Here is a 17,595-nt window from a genome sequence, read left to right on the forward strand (position 1 = left end):
ACCAGCCGCTGCCCTTTCATGACATGGGACAGGAGGAGGCAAGAGCTCAGCCCACCAGGGAGGAACTCCAGGCAGGAGAAGCAGAAGAAGGAGAAGCCAGAAGGAAGGAGCTCAGTGTGGGAGTGCCCATGACATCCTGGTGGGCCAGCTGGGGGCCACACCCACCTGCTGTCCCTCCCTCCCATGCTGGCCTCCGAGTGTGAAGCCATGGGGAGGGATGTAGACACCTGGCCCTTCACTCTCCCTCCTCGTCCCCACGGCGGCTGGGTGGGGTGTCTCTGGGATGATCGTTGAGAACAGGATCCAGGAGTCCCTGCAGAGGCTTCAGCCTGTCTGTCTTGATGGTGGAGAGGTGGCTCCAGCTGACCCGGACCACCAGGGAGGGGCCTCTGCTCTGCTGGCTCAGCCTAGTGTGGACCCACCTCCCCAGCTCTGGCTGAAATGACTTTCTCTTTTTCCCTTTGCGATTTCCTTGGGTCCTGCCGCAGAGAGCAGTCCGCTTTATCAGAGGTCTCTCTGCCAGGGGGGGGGTCCCTGAGAAAGAAAGAGGGTGGGGCCCAGGAAGATAAAGCACTCGGGATTCTCCAGAAGCAGAGCCTGAGCTGGGAGGGGGAGGGACCATGACTCACAAGGTCCTGGGCGTGGTCACTTTAAGGAGGGCTGTCCTAAAACCTGGAGCCTGTAGCCGAAAGTGAAACCTTAGTGGTTCAGACAAAGATCATGGTTGGGACTAGCTGGCCACAGATGAAGCCTCAGACCAGGTACAGCTGTCCCCTCCTGCCTGGTAGCCCTGCTGGGACTTAGCCCTGGCCTCCCCCTGCCCCTGGCCCACCCCTGGGCTGGTTCCCTCCCCTCTGGCTCCTCTGTTGCCCCCACTCCCTGCCAGGCTCTTTGCCCCACTGTGTGGTCACCTCACTGCTGCTTCTGAATGGGCCACCTCCCCCACCTGCCCCAGCCCAGGCCTCCTGCTAAGACTGTCTCCTGAAAGTCTTGGCCAGGCTGATGCTCCCTGCCCTGGGAGGGTGCTCCCTCTACGTGCTTCCCACCGTTCCTAAGCTCTGGAACTGGGAGAATTGAATCGAAGGATGACTGGAGCAATCAGGCATTTTTGTTCACAGCGCTTTGATGGATTTTCTGTAAGATTTACTTTGCTGAAATACAAAGTCTTGGGCCGGGGGTGGTGGCTCAAGCGTGCAATCCCAGCGCTTTGGGAGGCGGGTGGATCATGAGATCAGGAGTTCAAGACCAGCCTGGCCAACATGGTAAAACCTCATCTCTACTAAAAATACAAAAAACTAGCCGGGCATGGTAGCAGGCATCTGTAATCTCAGCTACTCAAGAGGCAGAGGCAGGAGAATCACTTGAACACAGGAGGTGGAAGTTGCATTGAGCTGAGATTGCGCCATTGTACTCCAGCCTGGGCAACAGAAGGAGACTCAGTCTCAAAAAAAAAAAAAAAAGTCTTATGAGAGGGTGTGGGGGAGGGAATGGTCTCTGAAGCACAAGATAAACCATCTCTTCCAAGGATGTCTCCACTGTGGGCACAGGAGGCTGCAGATGACCCCAAACACACAGTCCTCCTCCAGTGTTAAAACGGGAGCTCTGAATGAAGAGACCCCCAAACAGGCTTTGTGTGAGCAACATGGCTGTTTATTCACCCAAGTGTGGCCAGGCTGAGGCCGAAAATGGAGTCAGCAGAGGGTGGAGGGAGAGGAGTTGGTTTTATAGGTTTGGAGTTAAACAGTGGAAAGTTACAGAAGTAACTTTAGGGAGGTTGTTTTGCAAGCTGGGAGGGGGTCGTAGGTTTGCAAGCTGGGAGGGGGTCGTAGGTTTGCAAGCTGGGAGGGGGTGGTAGGTTTGCAAGCTGGGAGGGGGTCGTAGGGCATGGAGTCACGAGGTCGGCCAAGGTCGGTTACAAAGTCACAAAGTCCAATGGCCTTGTCAATTGAGGCTGGAAGAAGAAACAATAGTGACATTTTGGCCTGTATGATAATTTAAAAGAAGAAAGAAACAATAGAAGAATGTCTCAGGTTAGTTAGGCATCGCAGGAGTTGATCGTTTCTTCCAGGAACTCATCTGGGGTGTGTGTGCAGGGTACACAGAGATATTACCATGCCATTCATGGGCAGTCAGAGCTTACATCTAGGACTGCCATTCACCGTTTATAATGCCACCAGTAACATGGAATATAGAGGAAAAACGCAATGATCAGGAGAAATGCTCTTATTTTAAAATGTAGTGAGAAGGCCGGGCGCGGTGGTTCACGCGTATAATCCCAGTACTTTGGGAGGCTGAGGCGGGTGGATCATGAGGTCAAGAGATCGAGACCATCCTGGTCAACAAGGTGCAACCCCGTCTCTACTAAAAATACAAAAATTAGTTGGGCATGGTGGTGGGCACCTGTAGTCCCAGCTACTCGGGAGGCTGAGGCAGGAGAATTGCCTGAACCCAGAAGGTGGAGGTTGAGGTGAGCCGAAATCGTGCCATTGCACTCCAGTCTGGGTAACAACAGCGAAACTCCGTCTCAATAAATAAATAAATAAATAAAAATAAAATGTAGTGAGAAGAGAGCCCAGTCCCCAGCGGCTCCCTCCTGCAGGGCTGGTGAATGCAGAGGCTGGAGAGGGCTGGCCTAGAAAGGGGCCTCAGCTCCATCAGCCCAGCTCCATGTCCAGGGCAGGTTACCCTGCCTCTCTGTGCCTCTGGCACCCCCTCTGTAAGATGGGAATGGCCCTGCAGGCCCAGGTCAGCATCACATGAGCTCAGAACCTTGAAGCACTTAGAAAAGTGGCCTGGGCCTCAGCATTCAGTTCTACCGTCATTTAAAAATAATCATATAGAGGTGAAATGTCAGGAGGAAGCTGAGGTGAAAGGTTAAAAGCTATTATTTGGCGGTGAAGAGTTTTGTTCTCTGCCTTTTTTTTTTTTTTAAGACGGAGTTTAACTCATCACCCAGGCTGGAGTGCAGTGGCGCCATCTCAGCTCACTGCAACCTCCAACTGGCAGTTCAGGCAATTCTCCTGCCCCAACCTCTAGAGTAACTGGGTTTACAGGCACCTACTACCACACCTGGCTAATCTTTTTTTGTATTTTTAGTAGAGACACGGGGTCTCACCATGTTAGCCAGGCTGGTCTCAAACTCCTGACCTCAAGTGATCTGCCTGCCTCAGCCTCCGAAAGTGCTGGGATTACAGGCATGAGCATAACACCCAGCCACAAGATAGTGAAGTTTCTCTTTTGCATCTTCCTAATTGGCAGTTGGGTGGGCAGAAATATTGGGAGGGTGAGGAATGTACCTGTGGAAAGACCAGAGCTGGGCCCTGAGCGGGAGAGGTCACCCTGGCCCTGCTGCCCCTGCCACCATCCCTTTCTCTTGTTCTCTCCCTGGTATTTTTTTTTTTTTTTTTGAGACGCAGTCTTGCTGTGTCTCCAGGCTGGAGTGCAATCGGATGACCTTGGCTCATTGCAACCTCCCACAGCATTTCTCTGGCCTAATGCCTCCCAGGTTCAAGATTCCCCTGCCTCAGCCTCCCTGGTAGCTGAAATTACAGGCATGGCACTACCATGCCCAGCTAATTTTTTGTATTTTAGGAGAGATAGGGTTTCACCATGTTGGCCAGGATGGTCTCGAACTCCTGACCTCATGATACTCTCACCTCGGCCTCCCACAGTACTGGGATTACAGGCATAAGACACCCAGCCATCTCCCTGGTCTTCCTGCCTGGGCAGGCAGTAGAAATTCTCAGGCCTGTGGAGGGAGGGGGAGGCCCAGGGCTGTCCAACAAGCTGTGCAGAGTGGACATCAGCCCGGAGGGCTCCAGGGAGCGCTCTCTGAATTGGCTGGTTTCTCTCTTGTGTCTTCAGAAACACGGTGGCGCGAATGGATCCAGACACATTCTTCTACAACTTTTATAATAGACCCATCCTTTCTCATCGGAACACCGTCTGGCTGTGCTACGAAGTGAAAATGAAAACAAATGACTGCTCGAGGCCCCCTTTGGTTGCAAAGATCTTGCAAGGCCAGGTACCCCCCAGACTCCAGTGAATTTGCAGGCAGAAGCTAAGCCAGCTGGGGAAGCAAAGCACGCACTGATCGGTGACATGCCCGCGGCGGGCTATCCACTGTGTACTTTTCTCCCACGTTTTTCAAGTCTGTGAACCTGACCTGCTGGCTTGACCGTCCTGGGATCGGATCGTGGGGGTTTGCCTCTTAGCAGATACGCTTTTTTTTTTTTTTTAAGTTGGAGTTTTGCTCTTGTTGCCCAGGCTGGAGTGCAATGGCGCGATCTCGGCTCACCGGAAGCTCTGCCTCCTGGGTTCAAGCAATCAGACTCCTGAGGTGCTGGGATTACAGGTGCCCATCACCACGCCCAGCTAAATTTTTTGTGTTTTTAGTAGACATGGGGTTTCATCATGTTGGCCAGGCTGGCCTCGAGCTCCTCACCTCAGGTGATCCACCTGCCTTGGGCTTCCAAAGTATTGGGATTGCAGGCATGAGCCACCACGCCTGGCCTAATTTTAATATTTTATTTAATCCACTGTAGCTAACATATTACTTCAACATTAATTAACATAAAATTCTTCACAAGATAGTGAAGTTGCTTTTTCCTCTCACACGGAGTCTTTGAAATGAGCAGTGTAGGCCACACACAGTGGCTCATGCTTGTAATCCCAGCACTTTGGGAGGCCAAGGCAGGCAGATCACCTGAGGTTAGATGTTTAAAACCAGCCTGGCCGACAGCGTGAAATCCTGTCTCTACTAAAAATTAAAAAATAAAAAAATGAAAAAATAGGCAGTTGTGGTGGTGGGCACCTGTAATCCCAGATGCTCCAGAGCTGCCTCAGCAGAATCACTTGAACCCATGAGGCGGAGGTTGTGGTGAGCCGAGATCACGCCATTGCACTCCAGCCTTGGCAACAAGACAAAACTCCGTCTCAAAAGAGAGAGAGAGAGAGAGAAGTGAGCTTTGTATTTTTCCTGTGCTCACATCTCTCATCAGGCTCCATTTCAAGTGCTCTGTAGCCCCCGTGGCCAATGCCCACCCCCCCACCCACATGGGACAGCACAGGCCCAGCAGCCTCCCCAGCAGATGGCAGGCAGGGAACGAGGCCGACCCCAGAGGGCCAGGCCACACCAGGGGCTGAGCATGTCTGGTGAACGAATGCCTGGGAGAATGGATGCCAGAATTCACGCATGAGGCCATGAACAGGGCTAGGAAAACTACCAACAGAAGGGAGGCATGTGTCTTAGTGCACCCGGTGATGCTTCAACAGCATGACTGAGATGGGGAAATTTACAATGAACGGAAATGTGTTGGCTCCAGTTCTGGACTCTGGGAAGTCCAATGTCAAGGCACCAGCAAGTTTCCGGGGCCTGCGAGCTGCACTGTCACGTTGGGGTGAAGGTTGCTGGGGAAGCTCAGGGGATGCTGCAGACAGAGCGGCCTGGGATGTGGAGTCACTGCTGCTCCACCACAGGGGACAGAGGAAGCAGGAGTTTAGTCTGACACGCTGCCCCTCCAGCTGGAGGGGAAGAGACAGAGACAGAGAGAGGGGCTGAAGTCACCCTTGAATAACAACCCCAGTGGTACCCACAAAGGTGCAGTCCCCACAGCCTCACAGTTGAGTGTCGGTGCCACCCCTTAAGGCCATTGCAATAGCAATTAACACTGAACATGAGCTTTGGAGCAGACAGACTCTCAAGCCAAAGAGGGGGGATGGAGGAAAGAAGCTTCAGTGAACAAGATCCCCTGGGCTCTGTCTTGGCCCCTCCTCCCCCTGCCCCACCCCTGCACTCCTCCTGCTTAGTGTCCCACAGCTTTCCCTGCCCCCTCCTCTTCTCCCAGGTCTATTCAAAGCCTCAACACCACCCAGAGATGAGATTCCTCCATTGGTTCCGAAAGTGGAAGCTGCATAGTGACCAGGAATACGAGGTCACCTGGTTTGTGTCCTGGAGCCCCTGCCCAGTGTGTGCAAGGAATGTGGCCGAGTTCCTGACTGAGGATGGGAAGGTCACTCTGACCATCTTTGTGGCCCGCCTCTACTACTTCTGGATCCCACATTACCGGGAGGAGCTTCGCAGACTGTGTCAGAGAAGAGACAGTCCACATGCCACCATGAAGATCATGAGTTATGGCGGTGAGAAGTAGGGGTTCAGGGGTGTGGGAGGGAGTGCATGAGGATCTGCGATGGGTGGGTCTGTGATGCCAGGAGAGGCCAAGTGTCCCAGGGGAGCCTGTGGGGTCAGGTCCGGCACTGAGTGTAACTAACATCCCGGAGTAGGTCTGGAAGGGGAGGGCCCCAGGGTCACAGAAGAGAGGCCAGCTGGGCCTGACTGCGTTCTCTCTTCTTTTTCTCAGAATTTCAACACTGTTGGGACAAGTTCGTGGACAACCAAAGATTGTATAAGCCTTGGAATAAGCTGCCTAAACATTATACATTACTGCACATCACGCTGGGGGAGGTTCTCGGGTGAGGGTCTCCTTCCGCCTCATCGCCTCTCTCCTCTCACCCCCTGCTCATCCTCCTGAGGCTTCCCCTCTCCTGCTCATCCTCCTGAGGCGTCCCCTCTGTCTCAGACCAGTTCCACTCCTGGCCGAGCCCTCCTGCCCAGCTGCCTGCCCTCATGGTCACACCCCCCACCCCCACCCTCAACCCCACCTCTAGCCCCACCCCTGCTCCCTCTATTTTGCTGTCTCCCTGCTTTTCTGGGCCCTACCTGTGAGTGAGAGACCCCTTCTGCCTCCAGAGTGACCTCCATCCACCCCCGAGGCTGCCCTCCCCTCAGCTTGGGAGCCACAGGCTGGCTCCTTCCATCTCCCTGGTGAATATTCACAAGCTCTACAGAAGCTTTCAGCCACATCCTTATAGGCCAACCTGAGCCCCTGAGAAGGAGCCGCCTCCTTGGAAACAGAGCTTCAGGCTTCGGCTGCCATAGAAGATGGCCCCGGGCTGGGCACCCACAGGGCAGCTGTTTATTTTCTCACAGATGTGGAGGCTGCAAGTTCAAGGTGGAGCCGTCGGCTGGGTTGTTTCCTCTGAGGCCCGAGGCTGCTCCTCCTGGCTGGCAGGGGTCCCTCCCAGCCATGTCCTCTGTGGCCTTTCCTCTCTGCACCTGCTCCCCTGGTGTCTCTCTGCCTGCAAACGTCCTCCAGGTTTAGGACCGCAGCCAAGTGAATTTAGGCCCACCCTAGAGGTCTCATTTACATTCATCATCTGATGCAAGGACCTGTCTCCAGGCTGGGTGCAGAGGTTCATGCCTGTAATCCCAGTACTTTGGGAGTGTGAGGCGGGTCCACCTGAGGTCAGGGGTTCGAGATCAGCCTGGCCAACATGACAAAACCCCATCTCTACCCAAAATAGAAAAATTAGCCAGTCGGCGGATGCATGTTTATAATCCTGGCTACTCTAGAGGCTCAGGCAGGAGAATGGCTTGAACCTGGGAGGCAGAGGTTGCGGTGAGGCCAGACTGTGGCACCGCACTCCAGCCTGGGGGACAGATCGAAACTTGTCAAGCAAACAAACAGAAAAGGACCTGTTTCCAAAGACAGCCACACTTTGAGGCAGTGGGGGTTGGGGCTTCAATATGTGGATTTTGGGGAGAAACAGTGCAGCCCACGGCAACAAGCACAGCCATTGTGGGCAGGCCTGGGGAGCGAGGGAGGGGTTCCTGTCCTGTGTGTGTATCTCCCAGGGAGTCCTGACCTGACCCTCACAGCCCCTCCACTCAGACCTTCCTGCGTGCTCCACCCACCCCATTCCTCCTGCACCCCACACTCCTGAGCCGCTCCTTAGCCCCGACAGGCTCCCTGCCCCTGGCTGCTCCTCTTGTCACTCTCTCTGGGCCTCTTTAGGGGTCCCCACGTGACCCCTCAGCTGATGCCCCTGGCTTCCCCAGCCAGACTCCTCCTGGTCCCAGGCTCTGCAGAGTCCTATCAGAGGTCACGTCCTCCCCTCTGTCCAGTCCAGGGAGAAGCCCTGGCGCTTCTGTGTTGGAAGAGCCTCTGCACTGGGGCTTCTGTGTTGGAAGAGCCTCTGCACTGGGCACTTCTGTGTTGGAAGAGCCTCTGCACTGGGGCTTCTGTGTTGGAAGAGCCTCTGCACTGGGTGCTTCTGTGTTGGAAGAGCCTCTGCACTGGGGCTTCTGTGTTGGAAGAGCCTCTGCACTGGGTGCTTCTGTGTTGGAAGAGCCTCTGCACTGGGTGCTTCTGTGTTGGAAGAGCCTCTGCACTGGGGCTTCTGTGTTGGAAGAGCCTCTGCACTGGCGCTTCTGTGTTGAAAGAGCCTCTGCACTGGGTGCTTCTGTGTTGGAAGAGCCTCTGCACTGGGGCTGAGAGTTCACTTCTATTTTCATAATGTGTGGTCTTGTGAGGACACGTGTTTTTTGGGCAACAGAAGAAAATCCTGTGAATTATCCAAAAACAGTCCCTAGCAGGCTCTCCTGCTGGTCCCACTCAGGAGCATCTCTGCCCCGATGCTGGGTGTGGTAATATTAACCCCGCTTGCGGGAGGGAAGCCCCAGAGGGTCCATCTCCAGCAGGGACTGAGGGTGAGCAGAGCCAGGACTGGGTTGCATGGTGAGGCCAGGGAAGGAGACCCAGCTCTAGCTCAGAGAGAGGGGCAGGGGCCTCCCCAGAGGGTCTGAGCACACAGAGCTGACCCTGGGAGACCCTGACAAGACCCCGACAGGCCCCAGGGCTACAGGGATGTCCCAGTGAGCCCCAGAAGGCGCCCCCTCAGAGGGAGGTTTGGAGATTCCTGCACGTGAGCGGGAGCCCCTCCTGAGTGGTGCCAAGGGATGTGGGGAGCAGGGGGAAGGAATTTGGGGTGCCTGAGGGAAAGCGTGGGGAAGGAGGGGGAGGCGGGGCAGTCCAGGAGGGCTCTTACTCTTCTGGGCTTTTCTCCCGCTGTCCACAGACACCTGATGGATCCAGACACATTCACTTACAACTTTACCAATGACCCTTCGGTCCTTGGACGGCACCAGACCTACCTGTGTTACGAGGTGGAGCACCTGCACAGTGGCACCTGGGTCCCGCTGCACCAGCACAGGGGCTTCATACTCAACGAGGTGATCACCAAACACCCGCATCCACGCAGGGCCCTCCCCACTGAGGGACACACATGCCTAGAAGGTTCTGGGTGGGACCCGTGGGGTCCGCAGGCTGGCTGTCACCTGTGCTTCCTGCACTGCTGCTGCTTGGCCCTGGGGTTCAGGGAGACCTCGGCTTCAGCGACTCTCCAGGATCAGCAGCTTCCAGCCCCACATACCTAACCGGCCATGTGTCTTGGGGGCACCACTAGTCCAGAGTCACCCCCGGGTCCAGGGCTCAGCCATCCCCCCTCCTGCTGTGCTCTGAGAGGGTCCAGGCAGAGGAAAAGGGTCTGCACCAGGGCTAGGTGGGGTCAAAGGCAAAGCGCTTCCTGAGACCCTCCCAGGATCCCTCCCAGACGCAACTCCCACCAGGAATCATTAGAACGGTGGGATTTGAGGGCTCAGGGCCTCCCTGACCTCACAAGGCCAGGATTCCCCAGTGCCTGCTCCTGGGCTACATCCCGTGGGGAGAGAGACTGAGGCAGGAGAGGCCAATCAGGGATTCTGTCCTGACCAGGGTGGAGCCCACAGCAAGGCCAGAACAGGCCCACATCAGGATGCAGGGATGGCCAGCATTTGGGGAGGAGCCGGGACAGGACAGGCCAAGGGGCCCTGAGCCCGAGGGATGATCTTCCCCGGCCCCCGCCCAGCACAGCCCCTGGTTAGAGAGGCCTGATTCCGCTCAGCTCTGGTGCTAGACATGGGGGCTCCTCTGGGCTTTATGAGCTCATTGTAGGCCCTGCTGGGCCCACACACACTGCTTGGAAGCTACTTTTTAGGTCTCCACACCGCCTATCCCATGGGACAGGAGTCCCCCCAGAATGACCCACAGCCCCTTCTCAGCACAGATCGTGTCCTCCCTTCTCCCCCGAGTCCTCTCCACACTGGCGTCCTGGGCTTCACCAGTTCCTCATCGAAATGGAAAATCCTGCACTTGTGTTTGGACAAAATGCCATAATTCCTTGGGCTCAACAAGGACAGTCACCCCATGACTGGGGCCTTAACCCCATTTGGGGTTAATCCTACTGGGAGCTCCTCATCCCCACTTCTCCCTGCAAAGGGAGCCCTCTGGCCTCAGTCTATGTCACCCTTAGACTCAATACAGGGGGAAGCTTCTAGAATTATAGGTCACAGAAGGGGTGGGCTGAGGGGAAACGATGGGTATAGAGGTCAGTCTCCCCACAAGGGATTCAGATGCAGCTCAACGGCATCTGTCCTCCCTCCCCTAGCTCTGCAGCCCCTCCCTGAAGGGGTCCTGAAGAGAGGGTCCTGAAGGCACTGACCTGAGGTCCAAAATGAGACCATGCTCCAAAAACTCGGTATCAGAGAAATCCCTTCACAATGTCAAATAAAAGTAATGCATCATTTTCAAAATCAGGTTGGGTGTGGTGGCTCACACCTGTAATCCCAGCAGTTTGGGAGGCCAAGGCGAGAGCATCACTTGAGGTCAGGAGTTCAAGATCAGCCTGGCCACCATGGTGAAACCCCGTCTCTACTAAAAATATAAAAATTAGCGAGGCATGGTGGCGCGTGCCTGTAGTCCCAGCTATTGGGTAGGTTGAGGCACAAGAATCGCTTCAACCCAAGAGGTGGAGGTTGCAGTGAGCTGAGATCGCACCATTGCACTCTAGCCTCGGAGACAGAACCAGACTCTTTGTCTCTCAAAAAAAAAAAAAAAAAGAAAAGAAAAGAAGAAGAAGAAAATGAAATCATCTTGATAACTAGGGTTTGGTGCCCCTTCTAATCTTGTGCTGGAGGCTGCCCCACACCCAGCCTCTCTGATCTGGGCTGTCCCTCCCCGCTCACAAAAGACACCGCACACCTTGCTTTCTTTTCTAGGCTTCAAATAATCCGGGTTTCCCTGAAGGCCGCCATGCAGAGCTGTGCCTCCTGGATCTGATTTTGTTTTGGAAGCTGGACCCGGCCCAGCGCTACAGGGTCACCTGCTTCATCTCCTGGAGCCCCTGCTTCTGCTGTGCCGAGAAGGTGGCTGAATTCCTTCAAGAGAACCCACACGTGAACCTGCGCATCTTCGCTGCCCGCATCTATGGTTATCAACGAGGATATAAAAAGGGCCTGCGCAGGCTGAACAGAGCTGGGGCCCCAATTTCCATGATGAAATACAGTGGTGAGAATGGAAGCCTGGAGTGGGGTGGGGTCAGCCGGGGCAGGAGAGGGCCCTTGGGAGTTACTAGATAGTGGGGAGGGTGGGCATCCCTGGGGGAGAGGCCAGGCCAGGAGATGGCGGCATGGGAATGGCAAGGAGGGTGGCTGCAAGTGGAAGACAGACTTGGGGCTTCCAGAAACAATGAGATCTGGGCTGGCTCCGATTCCAATGGGAAGGAAGTGCCTGATGAAGGAAGGAAGTCCCTAGGGGAGGGAGAGGGAAAGGAGGGACTGAAACCAGCATGTGGGCGTCTGTCCTGAGAGTCAGGGCCCTGGGTGCCTCTCTCTCCCCACAGGGGAACAGGACTTATCTCCCCTGTCCCGTTTCAGAGTTTAGTCACTGCTGGGACACCTTTGTGGATCACCACAGATGCCGCTTCGAGCCCTGGGAGGGCCTAAATGAGCACAGCCAAGCCCTGAGTGGGAGGCTGCAGGCCATTCTCCAGGTGAGGGCCTCCTCCCTCTGCCCAGTGCCCCATGGGCCTCCCCTCCTCCCCTCCTCCCCTGGGCCTTGCCTTCCCCTCTGCTCAGAGCCTCTTCTGGGTTCCCTGCTCCCCCCAGGGCGCCCAATGCTGTCTCTCCCTTTCCTCCTCACAGCCTCCCTCTCTCTCCCACCTCCTCCATCCCCCTCTCCTCTCCCATCATTGTCCCTGTCCCCAGGCCTCCTCCTGTGCCCTCTTTCCACTCTCTCACCCCCTGCTCCATTCAACTCCCCTGCTCTTCCTGAATCAGGGAAACTGATGAATGATCCTCAGTCTCTAAGGAAGGCAGAGACCTGGGCTGAGCAGCGGAATAAAAGATCTTCTTCCAAGAAATGCAACCAGGCTATTCACCGCCATCTCCAGCTGATCACAGACGCCAGCAAAGCAATTCGCTCCTGACAAGTAGATTATTTTTTAAATTAGAGTGAATTACCTTTAATCGAAAATTTATGTGCTATAGTAGTAAGAGTGTGCTCAATACATTCAGAAAAGTTTCAAACCTACTAATCCAGTGACAATTTGAATCGATTTTATATGTAGAGGAATACAATGAAATACTAAATATTTTCATATGTTTCCTTCTGTGAGTGTATCATGACTTGCAAGTGTTTACATAAATATTAGCAAATGTGTAACTGTCTTTCCTTTTGTAGTGGGCCTGTAATGGGGCAAAGGTCACACTACATCCCTCTGGAGCCAGAAAACTCAGCTAAAGCCCACAGGAGAGTGATAAAAAATGTGTGGTCATTCTGGGCAAAGGGGCCATGGAGGGGAGGCCAGAGGGCCTGACCCTGGTGAAGGAACCCCACAGTTAGTCATGTCACAGTGTTGTAACCGAACGAGTTATAGAGAAAGTGCCACACTCTGAGATTCAAGCAGGAGTCCTCTTATTGCCGGCGACCGAGAGATAGCTAATGCTCAAAATTCTCTCGGCCTGAAGAAGGGGCTCGATTACTTTTTGTACCTTGTGTATGACATGGGAGGGGGAGTCTAGCTGAAGCAAAATTTCACAGCAGCAGAACAAGCAGGTTAGAGAGGAAGGCTGGTAACCAGGAGGCAGGAGTGTTCCCATAATTGTTGGTTACCAAAGGGGGTATTCAGATACTTTCCATACAGTCACCAAGGGGGTGTTATTCACAATAGCGGGTGGACTTGCCAAGTCTGGATGCAGTTACAATGGTTACAGGTACTGAGAACAGCATGACCCAACCTGGACCCAAACCTCAACGGTTCAAAGCTCTGAGCACAGCGTGACCTGAGGGGCTGTGGCAGGGAGGGAGAGCTAGAGAAAGCTTGTCAGGCTTAGAGCTAAGATGCAGTCAGTTAGGCTAGCACAACAAGGCGGGTCCCAGGGAGACCTGCCCCGGCCCCCAGGACCCCACTTCCCCAGGACCCAGGCCCCCTGTTCCCTGGGCCTCCACTCACAGTGGGTCCTGGGAAGGGGACTGGACACAGCCCCATGACACTGCTGAGAGCTGGGCTGGGAACTGGCAGCCTGTGGTCCTCTGGGCTGTGGGGGGTCGGGGCCCCACAGTGGTGGCAGAGCAGGGACCTCAGTACAGAGCAGCATGGACTCCAGACCTCAGCGGGACCTCCATTCTGGTCCCAGGGTGACCTGGGCTGTGTATCCCAGCACCTGCCCAGGGTCCCTCTGCTCTGCTCTGTCCCTCAATAGTCTGAATCCCTGCTGGGCACCTGCCTCCTCCCCGCTTACAGGGGACCAGGGTGAATCTCAGTCAATGCCTGCACCTGTGAAGGCGGCCATTCTCCCTGCACCCATCCCTGCTGCCCACAAGGGGAACCAGCTCCTTCCTGTCCCTGGTGACCTTTCCTGGGCTCCAGCGGAAACTCCAGCAGGATGTGGGGTCTTTCATTTTCACTCAGTGTTGCACGGGCCAAAATAGGGGTGGGGCTGTCGGTCCGCAGGAGATAACGCCTGTAGATGATGCTGGTAAAACACTGTGCATCCCAGAGATGCTTTTAAGTACACCTGTCACCTGTACCTCAAAGCGTCTCCGGGATGTACAGTGTTTTATCAGCATCATCTACAAGCATTTTACAGTGAAGTGTTTGTCTTTTTTTTTTTTAAGATGGAGTCTTGCTCTGTCACTTAGGCTAAAGAGTAATGGTGCGATCTTGGCTCACTGCAACCTCTGCCTCCCAGGGTCAAGGGATTCTCCTGCCTCAGCCTCCCGAGTAGCTGGGATTGTAGGTGTGCGCCACCATGCCCAGCTAATTTTTGTAGTTTTAGTAGAGATGGGGTTTCACCACTATTGTCCAGGCTGATCTCAAACTCCTGACCTCAAGTGATCTGCCTGCCTGGCCTCCCAAAGTGCTGGGATTACAGGCACGAGCCTCCACTGCCCAGCCATGAATACTAGTTTTAGATCTGATCCTAGACCCCAGGCTGTGTCTGTCATGAGCAATCATGATGAACTTTTTTGTTTTTTTTTTTTTTTGAGGCGGAATCTGGCTCTGTCACCAGGCTGGAGTGCAGAGTTGCAATCTCAGCTCACTGCAATCTCTGCCACCCCGGTTCAAGCGATTCTCCTGCCTCAGCCTCCCGAGGTGCTGGGACTACAGGCAGGTGCCACCACGCCCAGCTAACTTTTGTATTTTTAGTAGAGACACGGTTTCACCATGTTGGCCAGGATGGTCTCGATCTCTTGACCTCGTGATCCACCCGCCTCGGCCTCCCAAAGTGTTGGGATTACAGGTATGAGCCACCGCACCCGACCTCATCATGATGAAATTTTGCTGCATTGTGCTCAGGGAAAAAGAATTTTTTTGCTGGACATTTTGCCACCCACTCCACCCCACTTAGCAAATAAAACAAACCCCTCAGGATCCCAGCATGGAGGGCACGGCAGTCTAACGGTTGGACAGAATGGCAGAGGCTGCACCGAGCTGTTCCTGGGAAAGTCCAAAGGAATGAGATCAGGATTCTAGGCAGTTCCTGGTGAATATCATCCCCTACCCTACCTTCCCTCAGAACAAACATAGATTTCCAAATCTACCACTTTTGTCTTTCAAATTTTCTTTTTCTTTTTTTGGGGGCAGACGGATTCTTGCTCTGCTGCCCAGTGGCACGAGCTTGACCCACTGCAACCTCAACCTCCCAGGTTCAAGCAATTCTCTACCTCAGCCTCCTGAGGAGCTCGGATTACAGGTGTGAGCCACCACATCCAGCTATTTTCTTTTTTGTAGTAGAGATGAGGTTTCACCATGTTGGCCAGGCTGGTCTTGAACCCCTGACCTCGTGATCCACCCACCTCAGCCTCCCAAAGTGCTGGGATTACAGGCATGAGCCACTGCGCCTGGCTGTCTTTCACATTTTCTACCTATGGGAGAGTGAACGATCATCCAGAGATCACAGGGAAAGTTGTTGCTTCATCAAGACGCTGGTGTGTTTCAAGGAGCTGGCCAGGGTGCAGTGGCCCAGTTCCCTGGGTGGGAAGACTGAGATGGAGGTGGGGGTGGTCCAGGGCCTGCCAGGAGCAGGGCTGGGGGAGATGGCCTGGCATAGGCCCATGCCCACACACGGAGCAACAATGCCCACCATCGGGTTTGCCCTGTGCCAATCAGAAAACCCTGGGCAGAGACTGTGACCCTCTGTGTCACTTTGGGGCAGGCAGTGATGGCTCCACACACTTCTATGGGGACCTGGAGAGTAGGGACCATTGCACTGGTATGTGGGCAGGTGAGCCTGGGTCTAAGAGCCCACTGTGCCTGCCACTGTCAGGTCCCCAGGCACATCGCCTCCCCTGAAACCTCTTTACTCATCTGTAGAGTGGGGGCAATGATACCTCCCTCTCAACTCTGCACTTGGAGGGCAGTGGGGGCTGGATGTGAAAAAGGCCTGGCCGCACCAGGCATTGGGCCAATCTGAGTCTCCTCCTCCCCCTGGGTCAAGCTTCCCGATGTCATAGCAGACTCCCTGTGCCCAAGGTTGGCTTCAGCCCCTCCACCCAGGAAGCCCTCAGGGAGCTGATGCCACCAGCAGCGTTCTGGTTTTGGCACTCGCAGGCTCAGGATGGGTGGCCATGGAAGGCTCTTGCTGCCCCTCAGGGTCTGTACCTCTGCCTCCCTCCAGGGTGGGGCACTGTCCTCTTCCCACTCCCTTCTCCAGCCCTCACCACCCCAGGCAGGCATTGCTTCCCAGAGAGCCATCTGGGCCAGGTGTAAAATGGCCTCTGTGTCAAAGTCTGAACGCATTGCCCCCACACCTGCCTAACGGTACACAGCGTTTTCTGAGGGAGCGAGGGGGAGGTGGGCAAGAGTCTGGCACCTTTTCCGAGTTACATCCCTTCTAACAGGGCCCTGAGTCTGCAGGACGGAAGGATGTGGCCTTGCCTGTCAGAGGGTTCCGCGAACCCAGAAGGCGTCTGAGTCCTCCAGGGCATCCTGAGTGGGAGGGTGGCCCTGAGCAGAGAGGAACGGAAGGGCCAAGGCACAACCCTTTAGAGGTCTATGTCAGCAGTGAGCCTGTTTGCCTGTAGACATCCATCTCCCCTTCTATTTATTTATGTATTTTTTTGAGACAGGGTCTTGCTCTGTCACCCAGGCTGCAGCCTCAACCTCCCAGACTTAAGCAATCTTCCCATCTCAGTCTCCCAAGTAGCTGGGACTACAGGCATGCTACAGCCAGCTAATTTCTGTGTGTGTGCGTGTGTGTGTGTGTGTGTGTGTGTGTTTTAGCAGGGATGGGGTTTTTCTATGTTATTCAGGTTGATCTTACATTTCTAGGCTCAGGTGATCCTCTTGCGTCAGCCTCCCAACGTACCGGGATCGCAGGCGGGAGCCGCTGCCACAGGCATCTTCTCTCCTTGATGTTGAAGTGAGAAATGGCAAAAGTAGCCAGTCTCACTGCGGAAATGTGCTCCCTGTCGTGATCTGCAACGCCCTGCCTCCCAGCAAGTGCTACCAAGTCGCCTGGGTCATATCCTGGAGCCCCACCTGGACTGTGTGTTGAGAGTGTGAGTCTACTAGAAGCCGAGCAAAACCAAGTGAGGCTGAGCATCTTCCCTGCCCACCTTCACCATGACTGTGACCCACCATGATTCCAACATGGGCTTCACAGACTGCATGACAAAGGGGAATGTGTGCAGATCATGTCTTCTAAGGGTGAGGGGGTCAGGCGTGGTGGCTCACGCCTATAATCCCAGCACTACGGGAGGCTGAGATGGGCGGATCACCTGAGGTGAGGAGTTCAAGACCAGCCTGACCAACATGGAGAAACCCCTGTCTCTACTAAAAATACAAAATTAGCCAGGCATGGTGGCACATGCCTGTAATCCCAGCTTCTGGGGAGGCTGAGGATGCCGAGGCAGGAGAATCACTTGAACCTGGGAGACGGAGGTTTCAGTGAGTTGAGATCATGCCATTGCACTCCAGCCTGGGCAACAAGAGCAAAACTCCAACTCAAAAAAAAAAAAAACAGGGTGAGAGGTTGGGGCCTGAGGAGTGTGCTGGAGGGAGGAACAGCATGAGGGGCAGGGGAGTCTGGGATGCCATTGGGACAATGTCTCAGGGGAGCCTGCAGGGACTGAGCCAGCACTGACAGCCGTGAGATCACTCCTGGGAAGGGTGGGCCCAGGGTCAGGGAGAGAGGCCTGCTGAGCCTGACTGCCTTCTTCCCTCTTTTATCTCAGAATTTAAACACTGTTGGGAAGACCGTGTACAAGAGAGATGAGCCACGTCAGCCTCGCATGACACTGCATGAAAGCTACCCATCTCTGGTCCCCAAGCTGAAGCGTAGCCTCACAGCTGATCCCCTCGCTCCTCTTGGCTCCTGCTCAGCCTCCTGATGCCTTCCCTCTGTCCCGTACCAGATTCACCCCTACCTGGGCCTTC

At 54.8% G+C, this 17,595-nt stretch overlaps 1 protein-coding gene across 1 annotated transcript; it reads left to right on the forward strand.

Moving 5' to 3' along the window:
- Positions 1-744: 744 nt before the first annotated feature.
- On the forward strand, positions 745-11,706 carry APOBEC3G (apolipoprotein B mRNA editing enzyme catalytic subunit 3G; the record flags this gene model as incomplete). Its single annotated transcript, NM_001267742.1, is given in 7 exon segments — positions 745-761; positions 3,865-4,024; positions 5,847-6,138; positions 6,360-6,471; positions 8,917-9,070; positions 10,934-11,222; positions 11,591-11,706. Coding segments are annotated over 7 exon segments (1,140 nt in total), but the record flags the coding sequence as incomplete, so codon positions are not given.
- Between the last annotated feature and the right edge of the window lie 5,889 nt (positions 11,707-17,595).

This window comes from Callithrix jacchus, chromosome 1 (genome assembly GCF_049354715.1).
Source record: "Callithrix jacchus isolate 240 chromosome 1, calJac240_pri, whole genome shotgun sequence".
NCBI lineage: Eukaryota > Metazoa > Chordata > Mammalia > Primates > Cebidae > Callithrix > Callithrix jacchus.